Raw genomic sequence first — 20,503 nt, 5'->3', positions numbered from 1 at the left:
GTCATCACTAAAACACTGTTTCCAATGTTCATAACTTTAACTTGTGAATATGCCTTATGCGGTCATAGTAGTATAGATATTGATTGATTTCCAATACTGTGCTAAGGCTATATAATAACCCTCTCTTTTAAACACCATAATTAAATAGTGAATTAAAGATAAATTAATTTAATACCGACTCAACTGAAATATTAAACCGTTGTTCAGTAAAAAGTAAAAATAAATAAATAAATAAATAAAATTTTGAATCAATACGAAAATTGATTAGAATTTTGGTGGAAACCAAAAACCGTAGTGAAGCAGCGACACCTAACGGAGAAGTTATAGTTATTTTATAGTTCATTACATAACTAATCAATAATGTCGTTCAGATTTGGCATGAAAAGATTTTTTTGTTTCAAATATTTCAAAATTTTAAATTCATAGTTCAGAATTTTCCTTAATCAATTTTACTCCCCAAAAAAATATGAAATTCCCTGACAACTATATGTAATAAATAATAAATACTAATAACCATGGTTTTAAAGATACTATAGAAACCACATAGTCAATAATTTCACTCCATTTAAATTAAAGCTACAATCATCTAATCAATATTTTAATTAAGAGTCTAGTATAATTCCGTGTTCTCGGAATTTCTAGGGCATCTTATAAACAGTCACAATCTCCGATCCTTATAATACAAATTAAATATAAATGGGCGTCATTGTTACCATAGCAACCCCAAAACCGAAGATACCCCATTATATAAGCAACTTGATAAATTAAATAAATAAATAAGTCGACGTGAAAGTTTGCAAAACTTAAAATTGGTTTATGTAACGAAATCTGCATTCTTATTAAAATTAGTTAACAAGATTTAACTAACAAATGAAGATAATTTTATATATAAATATAACAAGAAAAAGAGGCGCGAAAACTAACAGCTGATTCAGTTTACTGTTATTTTTGGCGCCAAAACATTATTGGCGCGAGAATAGAGGCTGTTAGAAGCACGTGCTAAGCCAGCAGTAAGTCGTCACAAGTCTCGCTCGCGCCAAAATCAAATTGAGTTCATTTCCGACGCGAAGAATTTTCCCGCGCGCGCGCGCTTCTTTCTTCACCCCACGTGACTAGACCGGAAGTTGAGTCTTGTAAAAGAGGAAATAACCCTATATAAGTCTCTCGAGTGCATTTGCATAACATTATTCTGTTTATTAATATTAAGGATTCTTTAGTTAGTGGTTTGACCTTCATTTATAATTAAATTAATTAACAACAACAGTTTTTACGCTGTAATTGTAACTTAATGAATAAGTCTTTAGTTAATTCAAGGGTATATTAAAGTTTGGGTGGGTCCCCTTTTTTGAGCCCCAAAAAAATTCAATAATAGGTCAAAGGCGTGACGTCATCGGTATCATTATCGGGTGTATGGGGTGAATAAGGGTGGGTTCTGATTGATGCGGTTAGGTTAGATTCTTTATAGCCCAAATAAAAATAGAAATTCCTTTTTTTTTCTTGGCTTTTCAAAGCCAGGCTTTGTTCGATTCAGTAAGATGGAGCCTGCAATGGTCTTTTTTGCCAAAAGTAAAGTATCTGGGTCATTTAGTTTGACCTCAAAGTAGCCCCAACAATAACAACAAAGAAATATATTTATTTTTATTGAATTTCTGTCAAATATAAAAAAAGAAATATGAAAGAAATTATTGTGTAACTTCGGTTTTATAGACTTTAGTATATAATTTCAAGAAGTGATATCTAGTTTATTAGGGAGAAGGTTTAATAAATTCGCGCCACATTTCCAGCTTTATCTCCAGTCCAAACGTAGACGTGTCCGGAGTTAATCCCCGCCGCCTCTAAATAAAATTACAACCAGCCAGCATCTCATTGGTTCTTGAAAACTCGTGCACGTCAGCGCGACGCGAATGAAGAGAAAATTACAGTCGTATTTTCCTTGAAAGGGGGACTGCAGGGCTATGGCGCGCGCCAATACTTAGGCATCTTATACCTTCTCCCTAATAAACTAGATATCACTTCTTGATATATTATAAGAGTAAAAGTTCTTTGTTTTGGGTTTTTTTATTCTTATGTACTTGGTATATTTTAGGTCAAAATTGGGTATTATAATTTATTGCTTGTTAAGACTGAAGCACGTACTGTACGCTTTTTCAGAAAAGATAAGGCGTCTGTTAAATTAAAATAGCTTATACCGTCGTTTATGACTTCACTTATAGTTTACTACATCTTTGTTTGCCACCAGTTCTATACCGACATATCATATATAGTTTTTAGACCATTTGCATTGCAGGAGGACAGGTTACTTGGTGGACAAAGTGCGGTACCAAGTAGCCCGGTCTCCTGGTGCCTGTAAATGGTATAAACCCTCCTAGCCTGAAAATTCTGAATATATATTAAAATCCATTGGAATTTAATATAGGGCTGTAAATTTGGAATTGAAATAAATGTCAAGTTTATTTATTAATCTATAAAAGTTGAGTTACGATTAACCCTTTATGTTCTTAACGAAAAATAAATAAATAAATAAATAAAGAAAATCAAAAGTATTAGCATATATATATATATATATATATATATATATATATATATATATTTCTTATGACTCTGAAGAAGGAGTGTTTAAAAATTAACCTGACACACTTTAAGCACATGGCTCTAATAGAGCGTATCGCGCTATACTTCGCAGCAGGACGCCATATTCCAGAAAAACAATTAAAGCAGCCAGTTGTTCTACTTAAGCTCAATAAGCGCACCGTGGCCCAAAGCCAAATTATACTTAATTTTATAATAAACATTTCTTTAAGCTAAAAGAATCTATTTTTTATTTTTTTTAATAAATTCTTTTCACTCTCATGCAGCCAAAACTAATTGAAAATTAGTTTATACTGTTTCAAAATAATTAATTTTTAAAATATACGGGTTTTGCCCATTGGATTTTTAATTGCCTGAGTAATCAGTGATATAATTGTTTTAAGTTGGTTTTAGCAATTAATCACTTCAGGGCAAACTTATTCAAGCCACACAAATTTCACTGAATTTTACTAAAAATTATACATGTCCCCGAATTGTCCCGGAATTTTACTATAAAATTATAAATTTTCCCGAGTTTTCCCTGAATTTTATTAAAAAAAATTATAAATTTCCCTGAGTTTTCCCTGAATTTTATTAAAAAAAAATTATAAATTTCCCTGAGATATCCCTGAATTTTACTAAAAATTATTAATTTCCCCGACTTTTACTAAAAATTATAAATTTCCCCGAATATTTAGTCAACAATTAAATGCAACCTTACTATCACAATTAAATGCAACCTTACTATCACAATTAAATGCAACCTTACTATCACAATTAAATGCAACCTTACTATCACAATTAAATGCAACCTTACGATTAAAAACTTCTTCCTTTTAAAACACAAACAAGCGAACAAATATCATCACCATACCACAATCCCCTCCCTTCACTGGCGAACTAAAACTTCAAAACTACCAAAGGCTATAATGTGGCACAACGACTACTACAGCTACAAGGTCGGACTAATAGCCACATCATATAGCCATAACTTGTATAGAGATAGTGTCAGCGTTTCGATTTCACGAAATTAAAATTCAAACACAAAAACTTTCGAAGATTACCATATTTAATTTATGTTTCCATTAAAAAATACGAAAAAAATATTATTGAAACAAGTTGGGAAAACCAAAATATTACCTCTCCGAGTCAAGAGGTCTACTACTACAAACTTATTTTCCTAGATATGGAATTATTTCTCTTTTTTGAAGTAAAAATTTACGAAATTTTGAAGCAGTATTCCAAGCAGAGCGAATAATACAGTAAAGCAGACGACATTTTACATCCAATAAGGATAAATCTTGGACACATGGAAATCAGTCAATGGGGAAAAGAACAGGAAATGAAGTCTACGCTTCAGCTGATTACCCTATATTCTGATATCTACATTCACAAGTGGTTTGCAGTGTAAACTCTATCGTCTCGTCTCACCTCAACAATATTCTTAGTTTGCCAACATGAATGTTAATGTTAAATAACACCAAAGCTAAATTGTAGCTAGACGCACTCTGAACCGTTGATGTCTCTTCATTTCAGACACGAAAATCAAAGCCCAAAGTTTACTTCACCTCAGGCCTCAATTATTTACTCTTTGTTTCACTAAGCCTATTGCGGATGATACTTAATACACCCGTCGGAGTCTAGGTCTTAGTTTTCTTCATGAAATCACTAAACCAAGGATTATTCTATATACAGATGTAGTATAGCTTAAGTAATAGATAAACAGCCATTTCAAATAACAATATTAAAAAAAATCTTTGGAATATCAAAATGAAACAGAGCTTTAAAGCTACAAAAGTACTAAATGCATCATAATTACGAAAAATGCTTCCACATATTCACTTTATATTATGGAAAAAGGGAATATTAAGGTTCTGCATGATTTCTTAACACATCAACACAAGGCTAACTGCTAACGCGACGCACTAGTGTAACAATGGACGGACACACACAGACAAAAACATAGACTGCTTTTTAACTCTTTCCGTATTAATTTTGAGTTGAGAAACAAGATTATCTTTAATATTTAAATAAATATAATTATTTTTAATTATTTTAATCTTCAATAATTAACATTAATAATAGTTAAATCGTTTAAAATAAAGTTATACCTATTATCATCTCAAACTTTGCTATTATTGACGTTTAAAGTGAAGGGTACCCCTCTTCCCGCTTTCTTCAAATTTTGGGGTATATATACGATTCGTTTCCACTATAATCAAAAACGGATTTATGGGATAAGAACGTCGGAGTTAGCGAATTCACCCCCCATCCTCGCATACTTTATTGAGAAACTTCGTCTGCTTATATTTTGACTCCACCCACAAATTCTGTATATAGCTACTTCTAGAGATCGAATTTGTGGGTGGAGTCAAAATATAAGCAGACGAAGTTTCTCAATAAAGTAGGCGAGGATGGTACTAGAGGCTAAAGCTACGATCCGACGTTCTTATCCCATAAATCCGTTTTTGCTATAATAGTAAGGAAAAAGCGCAATTGCGAAAACCTTTGGTGGCGATCCCACCTTAGGGAGGCTATACGTTTCTCGTAACCCTAGCTGATTGCCGCGTATACCCTAAAACCAAACGATGATAATGGAGTAGAAGCCAATGAGACAGATTGGTGTCTATGTGGAATAGACGGAAGACCAGTAGATGGTGGTGTTAGAAGCCAGAATGTACAGACTGGTGTCCAAGTGGGATGGACAAAGACCAGAAGATGGTGGTGATTAGAAGCCAGTATGTACAGACTGGTGTCCATGTGGGATGGACGAAGATCAAAAGATGGTGGTGATTAGAAGCCAATATATACAGACTGGTGTCCATATGGGATGGACGAAGACAAAAAGATGGTGGTGATTAGAAGCCAGTAAGTACAGACTGGTGTCCGTGTGGGATGGACAAAGACCAGAAAATGGTGGTGTGAGAACTCAAGTAGAGGAGCCATTTCCGTGACTGTGAAAGCAGTTCGGAAATGGCGAACACGTTTGCTCCGATACGCAAACTGCGAACGCGGTCACGTGGGTGTAACAACGGACAGACAGACACACACACAGACACACACACACACACACACACACACACAGACACGGCCGTTACAGAACCTCTCCTGGACTACGTCACACGGAGAGGTAAAAAATGTAAGTACAATAGCAATTTTAAAGGACTTATTTAAAATTTAGAAAAACATTTTTGAACATGAAATTAGTCTAAAACTTTGTTTGGCCAATAAAAACTAAAAACACGTGTACATTTATTTGGAATAAAACTTTAAACAAAAAATCAGCAAAACTAGTAACTTCATACAATAATCACTAAATTCTTATTAGTATGTAATTCTATATAACTTTTGAAAAATTGCGTAGCTTTTGAAAGAAAGTTGAAACTAATACGAAGATAACAAAAGTGATAATATAATAATAATATAATATAATATAATATAATAAAATGATAATATAATAAAAGTAAAATTTGTTAGTAATTTTCCCCTGTCACAGTGTAGTTACTTAACAATATTTATGTAAGGATGTAACTACAACTGCGCGCAATTCTAAATTACTTAATTGGGATCCAACCCAGGAAAAAGTTGAATTAAGATGATTTGGACGCTGTTGCGAATTGGGCACTTGATCACGATATGCGCTTCAATGCCAATAAGTGTGCGGTTCTTCATCTTGGTCGTCATAACCCGAACAACGTATACCTCATAAATGGTACCCCAATTCGTTCGCTCCCGACGGAAGAGGATCTAGGGGTTCTTGTGGACACCAAGTTGAAATTTTCCAGCCAATCCAACAAAGTCTGTAAGCGTCTCAAATCCACCACTGGATTGGTTCGACGAAATATACACCATCGGTCGGAGAAACTTATTCGTGGGTTATATAACTCTCTGGTTCTTCCGATACTCGACTATGCATCGCCGATTTGGACACCATCTCTGTTAGGTGATGCCAAGATCCTGCAAAAGGCTCAAAATGCTTTTTCTAAGCTTCCGCAACGCCTATCAAGACTTCCCGCGCCCGATCGCCTAGCTGCATTGCGGATTCAATCAGTTTCTTTGAGACATCGCGTGAACAACCTGTGCCTTTTACACGACTTTTTCCACGGCCGCCTCGATTTGGAGACTGGTGAATTTTTCACCAAATCCACCACCATCACCCGTGGTCACGCTCTCAAATTAGTCAAGCCTCTCGTTAAATCAAATTTTCGCCTCAATCATTTCACCTTCACTGCCATACATGACTGGAATAATCTACCATCTAATTTAGTTCACATTCAAAATCGTCATACGTTTCGTCAAAAACTTTCTGTTCTTTATAGTTTAACTTCTTAAAATTTTGTTCTCCCACTCCCCCCCCCCTTTTTTTGCTATTTAAATACATGTTTTCATTCATAACTTTTTTTTTCTATTTGCACAGAAGCCTAGGCATAAAAAGGCTTAGCGAATATGTATACTTCAATAAATAAATTTAAAATACCATTAATGGTTTTCTTAATATATTTTGGGAACTTATTAGACTCCTTCAACATGATAAGCATATTTTTGGCAAAGTTCTTACCGAGAGCTAGAGAAATGTAACCTCATTATATCGTATTTTAGTTTATCATGTATGCTTGACAAGGGGTCACCCGAAAGCTCGCCAGATTTTAAAACTCTTTTAATAAAAAGTTACCATGAAGTATCCGTCTCGTTTTTAAATAAAAAAAATTAAGGATTATTTAATATAACAAAATAAAACACCTAAAAATTGCCCGCATTAAAATAATAATTCGCGAGGCTATGGTTCTGAAAGTCCGATCTGTAACCTCCCCGTGGTAGAACCGGAAACGATTTTAATCGGCTAATACAGAAGGCAAAGCTCGTTCGTTGCACCGGTAGTCTTATTGAAAGTTTGAGCACTTATTTAGCACAGGAAAAGTGATCGAAAAGGGTCCCTTAAGACAGGAATTTTAAATTTTGGGTCCATCTAAGGTTTTAACATGAAATTGTGAAAAATTAAGGGGTGTATGCCCTCCTTGGTTTTATTTTCTCTCAAGCCATGTTATACTCGTGTTTAGTCGGACTTGAGTAGCACTACTTTCTTTTCTAAGAGACTCAACACTGTCTATTCATACGTCTTAGTTTTCCCGATTACATCAAATCCGACTGAACACAACTATGGTATTGTGAAAAAAATAGATAAGATTGAAGCGTGTAATCGTTGGAAATGGGTTTCGCACTTTCTCTTTAAAATGTCGCTTCCCTATACAGCCCCCTCTCCTGAGCCACTTAGCATCACACTAAGGCAAAATCCCCCATCCCCCTGGACGCGTGACGTAATTTATGAACGGCCCCTTTGGTAATCTCGGGGAAAACTCGCCAGCTTCAAACCGGGGGGGGGCAGGTACAATGCAAAGGAGAGATCAAAGTAGACCATGGTTCCCTAACTTCGTGTTTTACACCCTATTTCCTTCCCCCTTTAGTGAAAAATCCTTCCGTGAGCTAAGGAACTGTTCTCCTTAATTTTCTTTTACCATCTATTTCCACGGAAACCCTCTTCAACATGCAAGCATAAGTTTATAAGGCATATTCCCAAAGTATAATACTTCCAATAGCTTGATATACCATTTACGCTTTGATAGCGTCTTATAAGAGAATCCATGATGTTCCACTAATTCTAGCTCTAAGTAACCATTGTCAAACTTATAGGACACGTCTGATATACTTATGATGGTACAAAAATGGTTGCGTACGATATTTGCCAAGAAATGAGCCACGCCACAAAAGTCACCGTGAACACAAAGCATACCGAAAGCTAACTTGTCATTCCTCTCGGTATATTTTATCTGAAGCAACGATACCGATTGAATGGACATGAATCATGATTGGGAGATATAGGCACTAGTCTCCCCACTTACTTTTGAAACGGAGTTTATGGGCCTAGATGTAATTAAGCCCTTTATTTTCTAATTCCCCCTCTACCCCAGGGATCCCACGTCTTTAAGTAAGCCCCACAAATAAAGTTTCAAACCGTTAGCCCTCTGTTTTAGCCGATTAATTTATTAATCTTAATCGTTTCCAGTTCCACCGCGGGGAGGTAACAGATAGGACTTTGGAACCATACCTTTACGTATTAATTAAATACGAGGTTTTTTTTTTTCTTGGAATGACAGAAAATTCGAAAATGTTTTTATTAGAGATGTAAGGATTTCTTTTTAAATATATTGAAGTCTTGGTCAAACATTGTTGCCATCGATCGCTTTATGTTCTGACTTTGGTTTCTACCTTTCGAGAAATTTAGAAAATGACCATTTCGAAAGCATTATAAAAGCTTTATTTTCTATTAAGTAATATCCCCATTTTCGAATTCTCTCAGTACTAAGCTTTAAATTGCGTTATAAATTGAACACCACATTCATTATCCAATTAGATTTCATTACTTTAATAGTTAATGTTAAATAATCGCATTTTGGAAAGTTCAAACCCCTATGGGCGTGGTTTTCCTTTAGCAATATTTTGAAGGCACCCTTACCGTAAGTTTCATTGGCACAATTTTCTTTTTATAGTGTTTAATTTGAACATAACATTCAAGTAGCATTATAATCCAAGTTAGATTTAATTTCATACTTAATTAACTTAAATATTCACATTTTGGTAATATTCTTACCACGGCAGACAAGATTACGAAAGCCTTGTTGCCTTCCTCAGTTTAAGTATGATTACTAGTCGCAATTAACTTTTAATTGCGTTTATATTGAACAGCGCACTCATTTAACATAAGGTACCCATTATGTTTAATTTCATGGATAATTAAGTCAAATAATATCATTTTGGTAAAAATTTTCCTTCGTAATTAAATCTTGTAGACACAATTCAATTTGCCGCAGTTAAGTATTATTTGTAATAAAAAATTGAGTACCGGCGAATTAAAACTATACGTACCAAATTAGATTTAATTTCAGCCATAATTAACTGAAATAAACATATTTGGTAAAATTCCCCTTAAAGGGAGGGTGAAGTTAAAAATCAAGTGATTTTTTATCGATTCTACTACAAATTATAAGATATAGTGAAACATTCAGGAAATACTTCAGAATAATTTTAAAATTGAAATTAGGTTCAGATTTTGAGAATAATTTGAAATTTAGGTGAGATAATAGCTAGTTATTAAGTATTTAAGTAGTGTATATTAAGCCAAACACGTTTCTGATTATGTATAGTGAATTTGAATTAATTTGACCCGTAATTAACTTAAATAATCGCATTTTCTGTAAAATAGTGTGTTGTAGGCCCCCTGAATTTAAGTGAGATAATAGCTAGTTATTAACTATTTAAGTAGTGTATATTAAACCAAACACGTTTCTGATTATGTATAGTAAATTTGAGTTAATTTGACCCGTAATTAACTTAAATATAAGCATTTTCTGTAAAATAGTGCCTCCTGTAAGTCATCTTTTCCCGAGTACAAAATCTGTATGCACCCTTAATTTTAAGTATATTTGATAGAAATTAATTTTTAAAAGCGTTTATATTATAGAGCGTAATATTCTTAGTAGATGTAGGTAATTTGAATTAATTTGATCGGTAATTAACTTAAATAATCGCATTTTCTGTAAAATAGTGTGTTGTAGACACCCTGAATTTAAGTGAGATAATAGCTAGTTATTAACTATTTAAGTAGTGTATGTTAAACCAAACACGTTTCTGATTATGTATAGTAAATTTGAATTAATTCTATCGGTAATTAACTTAAATATAAGCATTTTCTGTAAAATAGAAAGTTGAAGATAAATTTAAGTAAATTAGTTCGGAATTAAGTTTTAAAATGTTTTATAGTATAGATCATAGCTTACTTATTATATATACGCAATTTTGAACCAGTTTCACCGGTAATTAACTTAAATATAAGTCTTTTTCTATAAAACTACTGTTATGGTAGTTTTCCTACTGAGGGCACTTGTAGGCACTTTCTGTAATTCTGTAAAAAAGTGGCGGCCGTTTGTTTGCCTTTGGGGCAACCGAACGGGTCAAATTCGAGGCAATGGTATAGGGCGGCGTGCGAACCAGATTGCCCGACTTGAAAATCCCCGAAGCGACTATTACAATTTTAATGAACTCAAAGCGAGACAAGTTAAGAAAAAAATAAAATAGAGTAATTTCGGTTGAGAGGGGGAGTGAACTGTGTATCCCCTACGTTAGAGGCAACTTTGTACTAGAGAATACTATTTGCCCCCCGGAAGGGAAGGGGAGGGGGGGATATCACTAAGGTAAGAGATAGAGGGTTATGACGTTCCCGTATATGGGAAAGAAATTACTATATACAAAGAAATAAAAGCGAACCTTTTATGGTTTATTGGAGTAAAATAGGTGTTGCTCAAAACATTCTTCAGGACACGTTCATATTGAAGACCGTTATTTGTTTCCAAAACTTTAAAAATTATTGATCTATCCCTTTAAGAACCTTGAACTATATAATGACCTAATAGCCAGGCAAAACTGAAGAATAGTACTAACTTATCTAATCAGCGTTAAAGTGTTACAACCATTAGCACTACTCTAAACCATTGAAATCTCTTTGGATGTCATGGGTAAACACTAAACAGGCAATTATGGCAATATTAATGAATTTATTCATACCCGAGTTAGCATTTTTAGCGTTAGTTTCCTTGGTTTTTTTCGTATTTGAACCTGTGTTGCGATTTAGTATTGATCCTTCATCTTTGGACGGAGTTAACACGCTTCTTGAAGATGCACGAGGACTTGAGTTAGAACTAGACGATTGTTTCGGTGATTTTTGAAAGTAAGAAAATAGTGTTTTTCCTTTCTTCGTTGCCGACATAATTAATGACAATCAAACTCTACCGTTTAAATAGTTATAATATATATATTATAGAATCAGAGACTGGTAGAACCATAGACATTAGAATACTATAGTAGTGTGGGTAGAACTTCCCACACGCGCGGTGGTACCGTCCGTAGTAATTTGCGCTGGTATACTTCTGTCATAAAATGTAGCAGACGACTGAGATACAGCCCACTCGATCACGTTATGTAATTTGTTGTTATTTCCGTAATAATAAAACTAATATTAAAACTAAAAATAATTAAAACTCGCATTACTAATGAATATCAAGCACAAAATTAGCAAGTGTAATTATCAAAATATAATCCGAGTGGAACTTCCACAAACGAGGTGTTCCAGTAATTATCCATTCTCGAAGCTTGAATCCTTTTTAGTAAAAAAAGAACACGTCAAAACACACGTTTCATTAATATTTCAGGCAATTTGGATGAATAGGACAAGGGATCTGGCCAAAAAGCTACCTCCTCCCATAGCCTAGAACTTCCTGTTAATTTTGGGTTCCTTTGAATTTTCATTAAAAGTCGCTCTTATACATGTAAATGGAATACTTTGAACGGGCTTCTATAGCGCGAGCAGCTTGCGTCGTGTTGCGCGTGATCGAGTGGGCTATAACACGAAAAATTTAAACGGTCTCCAAAATAATGACTACTAACAGAGGTGGATTAATCCACCTCTGCTACTAACGAAAAATAATTAAAGATCAGACACAAACTTGATTCAATAACAAAATTTTATTAACACAATTTTTTTACGAAATATATTTGGAATAACAGTTCAAAATGAAGCATAATTAAAATTAGTATTAAACAATAAGAAAAAAGTATAAGAAATGTTTAGAAACAAATTAGTTATTAATAAAAGAAATAAGTCCATAAGTTTTTTTTAACAAGTACAGTGGCTTAATTATTTTTGACATTGGCAGCCCTAATTAAATGTAAATATTTTTTCGCTGCTGGGAACACAAATTCCTTGAAATCAGGTGCGGGATATTTGTGCAAATATTCCGAGAAATATTGTGGGACGAGACACCATACTTGATTTTTCATTAAATCTTTGCAAGTATCGTCTTTCACGGAAGAGGTCTCGCCATTTTCAAGGAAAGCTAATCGAACCTTGCTTGAAAGCATTTCTTCGGCCGATTTTACAATTGTCGCTCCACCAGCTTCGAGAACTCTTTGAAAAATGGCGCGTTTGGTTTCAGAGGCCATTAAAATGACGCACCAGTCCGCGAAAGCTCCCTCGCCAGATCGGAGAAAGTTTCGGTGCCACCTGAGCATGTTGTGGATAATTATCAAAATTGGGTATTTCCGATCTACTATTGGCCTATTTCCATATAGACGAGATTAACTAGGCTTAAATGTTTCGCAATATATCTGATCTACGATTGGCCTATAAAATAGATGATGTTAAACTCTGTACATTACCTGTAGACCGCGGTCATGGTACTGGCTTGATCTGGTTGGAATTCGTTGTGCCTCAGATAAATAGTCGATCCGATGACGTACTTCTCTTCTTCTACGAATTTTCCAGCTTTAGCGGAATCGAAAATGAAATCCTTGTGAATTATGATTTTCCCGGCAGCGATTGAAGATAGCATTTTCTCGTTCTTGGTCAGTTTTTGAACAACCATATGCGTGCATTCATTATTGAACATTTTTTCGTTCAAAACTTTGCCGCCTAATTGTTCAACGATGGAAATCATTTCTGCAAACAGAATAATTAAAATAAGCCTAAGATCTTATTGCTCAACTTTCTGTTGAACTTACTTTTGAGAATCTTCTCGTCAGGGAAGCTTGAAAACAGAAAGACTTTCTGCAAGTACCGTCCATCAAGCGAAGCGCCTTCGTTGTAACTAGTATTGGCTTCCGAACCAAAATTTCCAGGTATTTGTCCCTGATCCGACCATGTAATGGGTGGTAATTGCGACGATTGAACATGGTCCACGTCGAGTGGTTGAGTTTCCGTTTTGGGGAAGCTACGATGTCGCGGTTCTTCAATCGAACTCTCTGCCGAAATTACCTTTCCTTGGTACGCGCTTTTCGCCGCTTTCGTGGCAGAGGCTAACATTTCCAGCTGTTTCTGGAACTCTTGCGTGCAAAGTACGTCATTACCTTCTTGTGCCGCATCCGTGGACGATTTTGGGGAAGATGTAATGAGCTTATTCGACGCGCAAGCTTCACCTAAAAAAGAGAAACGCATTTTGTTTCGCCTCTAAAATCAATTTCCCCGAAATATTCCCTCTTCGTAGGAACCCGGTTGACCCTCGTAACCCTAACAGTCATCTAGCTTCAACCAAAAATGCCAAGGAAGGGAGGTTTTCCGCTCTAAATAAATTTCCCTGATATGAACATGCCTAAAATTCATCGCGCTCTGCCAAAAATACCCCCCGAAAAATTCCAAACATACCTTCTTGGCGTTCCTGAAGACCTTTCGTAGTATTTGCAGAGTCTTTAACTGGCGTCTTTGGAAGTTTCTGCGACGATATTTGCGAGGCGAGTGAAAGTCTTTTATCATAATTCGGTGGAAACAGCGCCTCATCTACAGCGGCGTTTTGTCTTTTACATTCGTGTATCCATTCGGGCGAGACCACTTTACTTTTGTAAGTGTTTACGTATAAAGAAACGACATTAGCGAGTTTATCGCCGGCTTTCTGTCGATGAAGGACGTGGGTGATATAGTTTTTGTGATCTTTATGGCAGTTCATTCCCAATCTCTTGCCGATTTGGAAGAGTTCGTCGCGTTCCTTTAATGGAACCGACTTTAAGGCCGTTACGTGAAACGTTACAAATATGTTGGTGGGCTTGAAATGATCGGGAGATAATGGCGGGTCATCTTTACAAAATGGGTGGGGTTCGGTGTAGAGTTTGTGTAATTTGGTGTCGAAACTATCGTCAAGGTTTTCAACGTCAATGGGCAACTTAAACCTGAGTTCGGGAAGGTCCCAATTACGGACTTTCCACACCTCCTTTCCGTCGACAATTGTTAAGTACGGCTCCGGTTCTAGTTCGGGTGTCTTCAGGCGTTTAGCCGGAGAAGCCGCGGCGGCCTCAGCGTTAGATCGCTTTTCAGGCGTCTTTGAGCGTTTAGGAGATGAAGGTGCTTTTTCGGCCCGAGTCTTTTGTGGTTCAACAGGTTTCTGCGGTTTATCGCCGCTATCCTTATCCTTGATAGCGTACGCCGTTTCCTCGACGAATTGCCCGCTTTTAGCAATGGCGTACAACCACTCAACTTTAACAACCTTGATCTTCCAGGACAACGCCGCTTCCAGTTTCTCCCCTTCGGGTACTTTCGTGATAAGATGGGTATTCCTTAGAATATTCTTTTCGGGTTGACTTTTCCTGGACAAGGATACTTGAGGAGTCCCACCCAGAAAAGTTATCAATTCCACCAAAGCCTCTTTTTCAGCAGAGAACGAGAATTGACTCAAAGTGATGACCGTGTTCCTCAATGGTAAGCTCGTTTTGGCCACGTTTGCTACGATCAAGGGCGTATATAGAATGTTCACGTTTAAAGGCAGGATTTCCTCCAATTCCACGCACATTCGTAACCAGCAACATGTCGCGTAGGTTGTACTTGGTTTCAAATTTACGCTGTCGTGTTCGTACAAAAACGGAGGAACGATGGTGTAGTTACATTTCTTGTTGATGGCACCTCCGTGTTCTTTAACGGACTGTTCAATTTCTTCCTTCGTTTCTTGGTCGTAGCCTTGAACTTCAAACGAAATTCCTTTGAAAAGTTGAGTTGGTTCGGTCGTCATTGTTAACGTATCACGACCTTCGTCTGTCTTGGAGACGTTACCTTTTACAGCGTTAATTAGTTCAGCTACATTCAAGATTTCACCGCAGAAATCCTTAAGGTTTTGTTTTAAGTCGCTGGTAATGACGTGAGTAACTCGCGAACTCATTTTGTCGCAACGCGTACCGTTACCGATGTTGATAAGTTTGAGGATTTTTGCTAAGGCATTAGAATTTGGAGAGAATCCGACTGGTAAGATTTGAAATCCGTCCAAGTTATTGTTGGGTTTTATGGTCGAAATGTCCAGGTTTTCAAGTTCGTTAATGAGTTTCTGTTCGGCATTTTCTTTATCGTCGTCATCTGGCAGGGTGACAGGTTTCACAGGACTTTTTTCTTGCTCCTTCACGGGTAAATGTGTTTCATCAGCATTATGGTCTTCATCAGGTGAACGCGTTGAGTCATCATTCTGACCTTGATCAGGTAAATTTCTTTCGTCACCATCTTTGTCTTGATCAGGTAAACGAGTTTCGTCATCACTTTCACCTTCATTTCCTTTGAGAGTTTTACTGGCGGTAATTTCTGCCCCCGATGACTTCTTTTCGTTGGAACCACTAGTTACGTCCCCAATCAGACCCAATTCCATGGAACTTGCACTCGTTATATTAAGTTCACTCGCATTCATCGATGTACCAGGGATACGTGTCATCGATAAGACATCAATAGGGACATTTTTAGACGCAGTGGCTGGCGATGACGTCAACGGTTTCTTGAAACCCGGAACAGCAGTGTCATCAAGTGTAAGGTTCTTCGAAATAGATTCAGATGACGACAGTAAGGGAACAAGTAAAAAGTCTTGCTCTTCAACGACGTATTTAGATTCGAGACATTTTTCGAACCATTCCGGTTTAAGGCATTTGATCTTCCATTTGTAAGCGGCTTTGAATTTTTCACCAGTTGCCGTAGGTGTTAGTAAATGTGTGACATCACCCATTTTGAGTTGGCCCGAGTACTGACCGCCATTTTGTACCGTTAAAGCCCGAATTCGATTTCGACTTGGCAAGTCTATGTTCGAAACCGATAATTTAAGACCGTGAAATAACGGAAATTCATGTTTTTCGTAGACGGGGTCATTGTGAGGTTTAGGTTCATTCGAATTATCAAGGGACATTTCGTCTACCCAAGATGGCAGCATAAGCTTGATATTGTTTTTAATAGCAGCATAATATTTCTCGGTTCCGGAGGTTTCTACATTGAGATGGATTTACAGTTAAGATTATGGACTTAACGGGGTAAAATTTTATAGGATTAGAAACTTGGAACAGTTTGCAATTAAAAATTATCGGACCATTATTAAATTCCTAGCCGACTTAAAGGGATGTACAACGCGTTAAGTAGGGGTGTGTCATGAACTATATTTTTAAGTGGTAGTAGTGTCACTATTTCCTGGAGTAGTGATTGGCCAGTGTCACGTAAATAAGCATGGAACGACTTGGATTCAATGGAAAGGCCCATGGTCATACCAAAGCCCTCATAATGCTACGAACTTCACACATGCTCAGTTGAGATATAGACCTTTTCGACGTTAAAGAAGAGGGTAGGCAACCCTCAGTATCGGGACATAAAACGGGGTTGAGACAATAACGTCTCTGCGTGCGAACTCCAACGAAGACTACAGCGCAGCCGACAAAATGCGAGATAGAAGGCGGAGTTTTACCCCCCCCCCGGTGTCCTTCCCTCTTAGTTACATCGAAATGGAGAGCTTTCAGATGGGATAGTAGTACGTCTCACCCTCCAAGTCTTACCGCTGTTCTGGTAGACATATTGGGTGGTCTAAGCTTCGTTCCTGCTTTAAACCCACCAATACATAGTTTTAAGACATGGAGGATTCATACCATTTACACCAGGAAGCCGGGCTATCTGGAGGACAAAAGCAGACTGGTTTTTGTCCGCCAGATATCCCGGCCTCCTGGTGTAAATGGTATGAATCCTCCATGTCTGAAAACTATCTATATGGCAGAGTAAATTATGCCACGACACTCAGCTCCTCTTACAACTGAAAGCTCTCTATGGTCTATTTGATGGAAGTAAGCTTAATATACATAGTTTACACTAAAGGTTTTTTATTGATGATCCCTCAGTGTTGCCAGACCGTTTGTGAATCAAGAGATTGCAGAAAGGCTAGTAGTTCAGTCTGATTCAGAACTTGAGCAATTTGACTCAAAGAGGGCCTGACATTGACAAGTTAGACTTAGAAATAAGGATAATTTTTAAACTAGTCCTTGGGACCAGTGACCCCCTAGTTTCCTAAATAATAAACTGGTCTCCGGAGTGGTCCCAGCCTTTGTTCTCTTATAGATTTGCAATTAATAAACTGGTCCCGAGGACCAGTAACCCGCACTTTTTGAATTAAAAAAACTAGTCCAAGCAATTAATAAACTGGTTTTGGACCAGTGGACGTGTGCTATTTCTAAGTCTGTTGGCAACACTGCACTGAGGTTTAAGCCGAGAGATTGGGGAGGAGTTTTCTGTAGCCCCAAAAGTGAAAAATATAGTCCCTACTCCTACATAACCCGTCGTACATCACTTTGCCTAGGCTTTCCCTGACTATTTCCTTAATTTTTATATTAATTCACCATGGTATTTAAAAATAAAGTCGTTGTTTATGAATGTTAACCGGGATATTTGTTAAGAAAGTTATTTGTTATAATCAAGTCAACTCTTAATTTGGAATTGATCTTTTAAAGCATATTTATTGTAACATTTCTTAAAACCTCAATAAATTATGTACATAACAGTCAAATTCCATGATTTTGCTTAAAATTCTAAAAACTCCCTGACGGTTTCCCCAATGTCTCCCTGCTACTATGTCTATCTAAAGTATCTTAAAGCAAAGCGCGGGTCCAGTGGATCCCTACAAGGCGACTTTCCTCCTGTACTCCCGTTTTGGCTTGGCAAAGCCTAGTGGGCGGGATTTATATGGGCACTTATAAATCCCGCCCACAAATGCCTCCTGCCTTCGCCAAGCCAAAACTGGAGTTCGTAAGGAAAGTCAACTTGTAGGGGATCCACTGGACCCGCGCTTTGCTTTAAAAACAAACAAATTAAATTCACTCACCAGTAATTAGATGCGTGCTTTTCATGGTCATTACGTTTTGAACCTGTCCTCCCATGCGATGAATTTTAGTGGTTAGTTCGCCTTCACGGTTACTATTTCTGATGTTCGAGAATGTCACAATACAGTCCCTCATGATCAAATTATAACAGGGATGCGGTCTTCGAACAATTCGTTGGTTTTCACTAGCTAATGCCATGAGTAAGGCAACTGGTCCCAAGATATGACACCCGTTACTTTGCAAAAGCTTAAACAGTTCGTTCTCGAAACTTGATAATACGTAGATTTTATCTTGATCAATTCTAGCGGCGTCAAAATCTTCAACGGAGTGAAATTGAGGTTTTAGTTCCAGTTCAATGCTTCTTTCAAAGGCCAGGTTAAAATTTGTCTCATTCGTTCCATCAGAGATAAACAGCAAGTCGAAAACAGAGTTCGTTCCCATTTCCGAGGTGATACTGCTGGAGCTCGCCATGATGTCTTTATTATTAAATAGTTAATAAAAACTAACTAACACAACCTCATAGAGCCTAAAACACCTTACACAACACACGTTACACAATCGATAGGAATATCAGACTGTACAGTCCGTACAGGACTAACTTCCCGCCAACACAGTTGAACATAGAGTAACGCAAAAATTCGTGAGTACAATCGTATTTATAGCCTTCAGGGATTTTTTATGATGCATGGGTAAGAACTTGAAACAAATTTAGTTTTTTTCTTTGCCTAGAAACAACTGCCACCATGGAGAAATATTAAGGGAGATCTAGCCTCAATGTAAGGTACTTTCGAGGAAACTTTCATTCTAAAACCAATACAAATACTCCATGGAAAATGCCAATGTAAAATAGAGCAAAAATTATCTCTAAAAAACCAGTTTTTACACCTTATCTCAGAAACGTAAAATCAGTTTTTTCAATTGCAATTTGTTACAAACCAAGCCACTCAAAAACTATATAATAAACAGGGTTTTTTTTAACAAGGAAGGATCGAATTAAATGGATTAATTGATGTACAGAAAAAAGTGACGCGTTAATTGTGTAATAAAAAACTGGCGTGGCGCAGCATTTTCGCGAGCTGTTATACTTTAGTTCAAAGGTACTTGACAATACGTAGAAAGCTACAGAGGATTAATATACAATCTTAAACGCTGCGGAAATAAAAGCAGTTTCACGAAACTGTTGTTGAAATGAACTAGTAAGGCCTGCCGCGATTGCGTAAAATATTCCCAGATTTTCTTTCTATTTTTTTAAATCAAGGGTTTTTTTATTGGTCACGAGGGAAGCTGTCGTAAAACAAGCATTAACAAGTTGGGAAAACCAAAATATTACCTCTCCGAGTCAAGAGGAGGAGTACTTATTTACCCAGATATGAAATTGTTTCTTTTTTTTTTTTATGAACAAATACTCAAGTTAAAATTTATGAAATATTAAAGCATTAAACAAAGCATAGCGAATATACTGTAATCAGACGACATTTTACATCCAATAAAGATATACATAGTTTACAGACTAGGAGGATTCATAGCATTTGCACAGGGAGGCCTGGCTTCACATATGAGAGACCTGACTCAGTCACTAGGTGAGTCTAAAGCCAGGCCTCCTTGTGTAAATGCTATGAATCCTTCTAGTCTGTAAACTATGTATACTTGTGCACATTAAAATCAGCCGATGGGGAAAAACGGGAAATGAAGAAATAAAACTTTGGAGGGATATTACCTTTACGACGTGTTTGTAAAGGCCCAATTTTCTACTCCTCAACTGCATACCCTCTATGTTGAAAGCCATATTCACAAAACACGGTTGCCGCGTAAACAATACCCTCTCGTTTCACCTCAACGATTTTCTTAGTTTGTCAACATGACTGTTAACGTTACGTAACACCAAAGCTTATTTGTGGCTACACGCGCTGAAAGTAAATGCGCACCATAAAAAGCGTGAAAACACGAAGCTATAATCCGATTACGATCAGACCTTTCACTGATGTGGGCTGTGTTCATCAGTGCTCACCAAAAAAGACAGCGGATCACCCGGGCCATAAACCACTGACAAAATCCTAGTCGTCTCGGATAGTCTGCTTCGTTTAACGACTGAATCTTCCTACAGAATGATTTACCAGACCTACTGGACGACCTGCCGTTAAGATTGCATCAACGAATGTGGTTCATGCGCGACGGGGCGCCACCACAGTTCAGGGCCGGATTAAAGGGGGGGGCCAAGGGGGCACTGGCCCCCGGGCGCAAGGTG

General features: G+C 37.0%; 2 protein-coding genes across 4 annotated transcripts in view; both read right to left on the bottom strand.

Annotated features, from left to right (window-relative positions):
• Window positions 1-11,293, bottom strand: part of LOC149597307 (alpha-1A adrenergic receptor-like) — a 61,212-nt gene extending 49,919 nt beyond the window's left edge. The window contains exon 1 of the mRNA XM_089861068.1: window positions 11,185-11,293. The gene's annotated coding sequence lies outside the window, so the exon portion shown is untranslated. The remainder of the gene's footprint in view (window positions 1-11,184) is intronic.
• LOC149597306 (DNA topoisomerase 2-binding protein 1-A-like) overlaps window positions 1-18,812 on the bottom strand; it is an 85,937-nt gene extending 67,125 nt beyond the window's left edge. For 2 of the 3 annotated variants that reach the window (XM_089861019.1, XM_089861020.1), the window contains exons 1-4: window positions 18,261-18,812; window positions 13,817-16,390; window positions 13,177-13,590; window positions 12,835-13,114 (exon numbers count right to left, since the gene is read on the bottom strand). In XM_089861019.1, coding sequence (XP_089717145.1) covers window positions 12,835-13,114; window positions 13,177-13,590; window positions 13,817-16,390; window positions 18,261-18,729 — 3,737 coding nt within the window. In that variant the 5' untranslated portion in view covers window positions 18,730-18,812. Of the gene's footprint in view, window positions 1-12,122; window positions 12,680-12,834; window positions 13,115-13,176; window positions 13,591-13,816; window positions 16,391-18,260 lie in introns of those variants that run through there. The other variant, XM_089861018.1, reaches the window with a different exon arrangement.
• Between the last annotated feature and the right edge of the window lie 1,691 nt (window positions 18,813-20,503).

The sequence above is a fragment of the Phalangium opilio genome, unplaced genomic scaffold, assembly GCF_054372755.1.
Source record: "Phalangium opilio isolate 3A_F unplaced genomic scaffold, DU_Popi_V2 ptg000362l_1, whole genome shotgun sequence".
NCBI classification, from domain to species: domain Eukaryota; kingdom Metazoa; phylum Arthropoda; class Arachnida; order Opiliones; family Phalangiidae; genus Phalangium; species Phalangium opilio.
The sequence above is the reverse complement of the archived record's forward strand: the minus strand, read 5'-3'. Positions and strand labels throughout refer to the sequence as shown.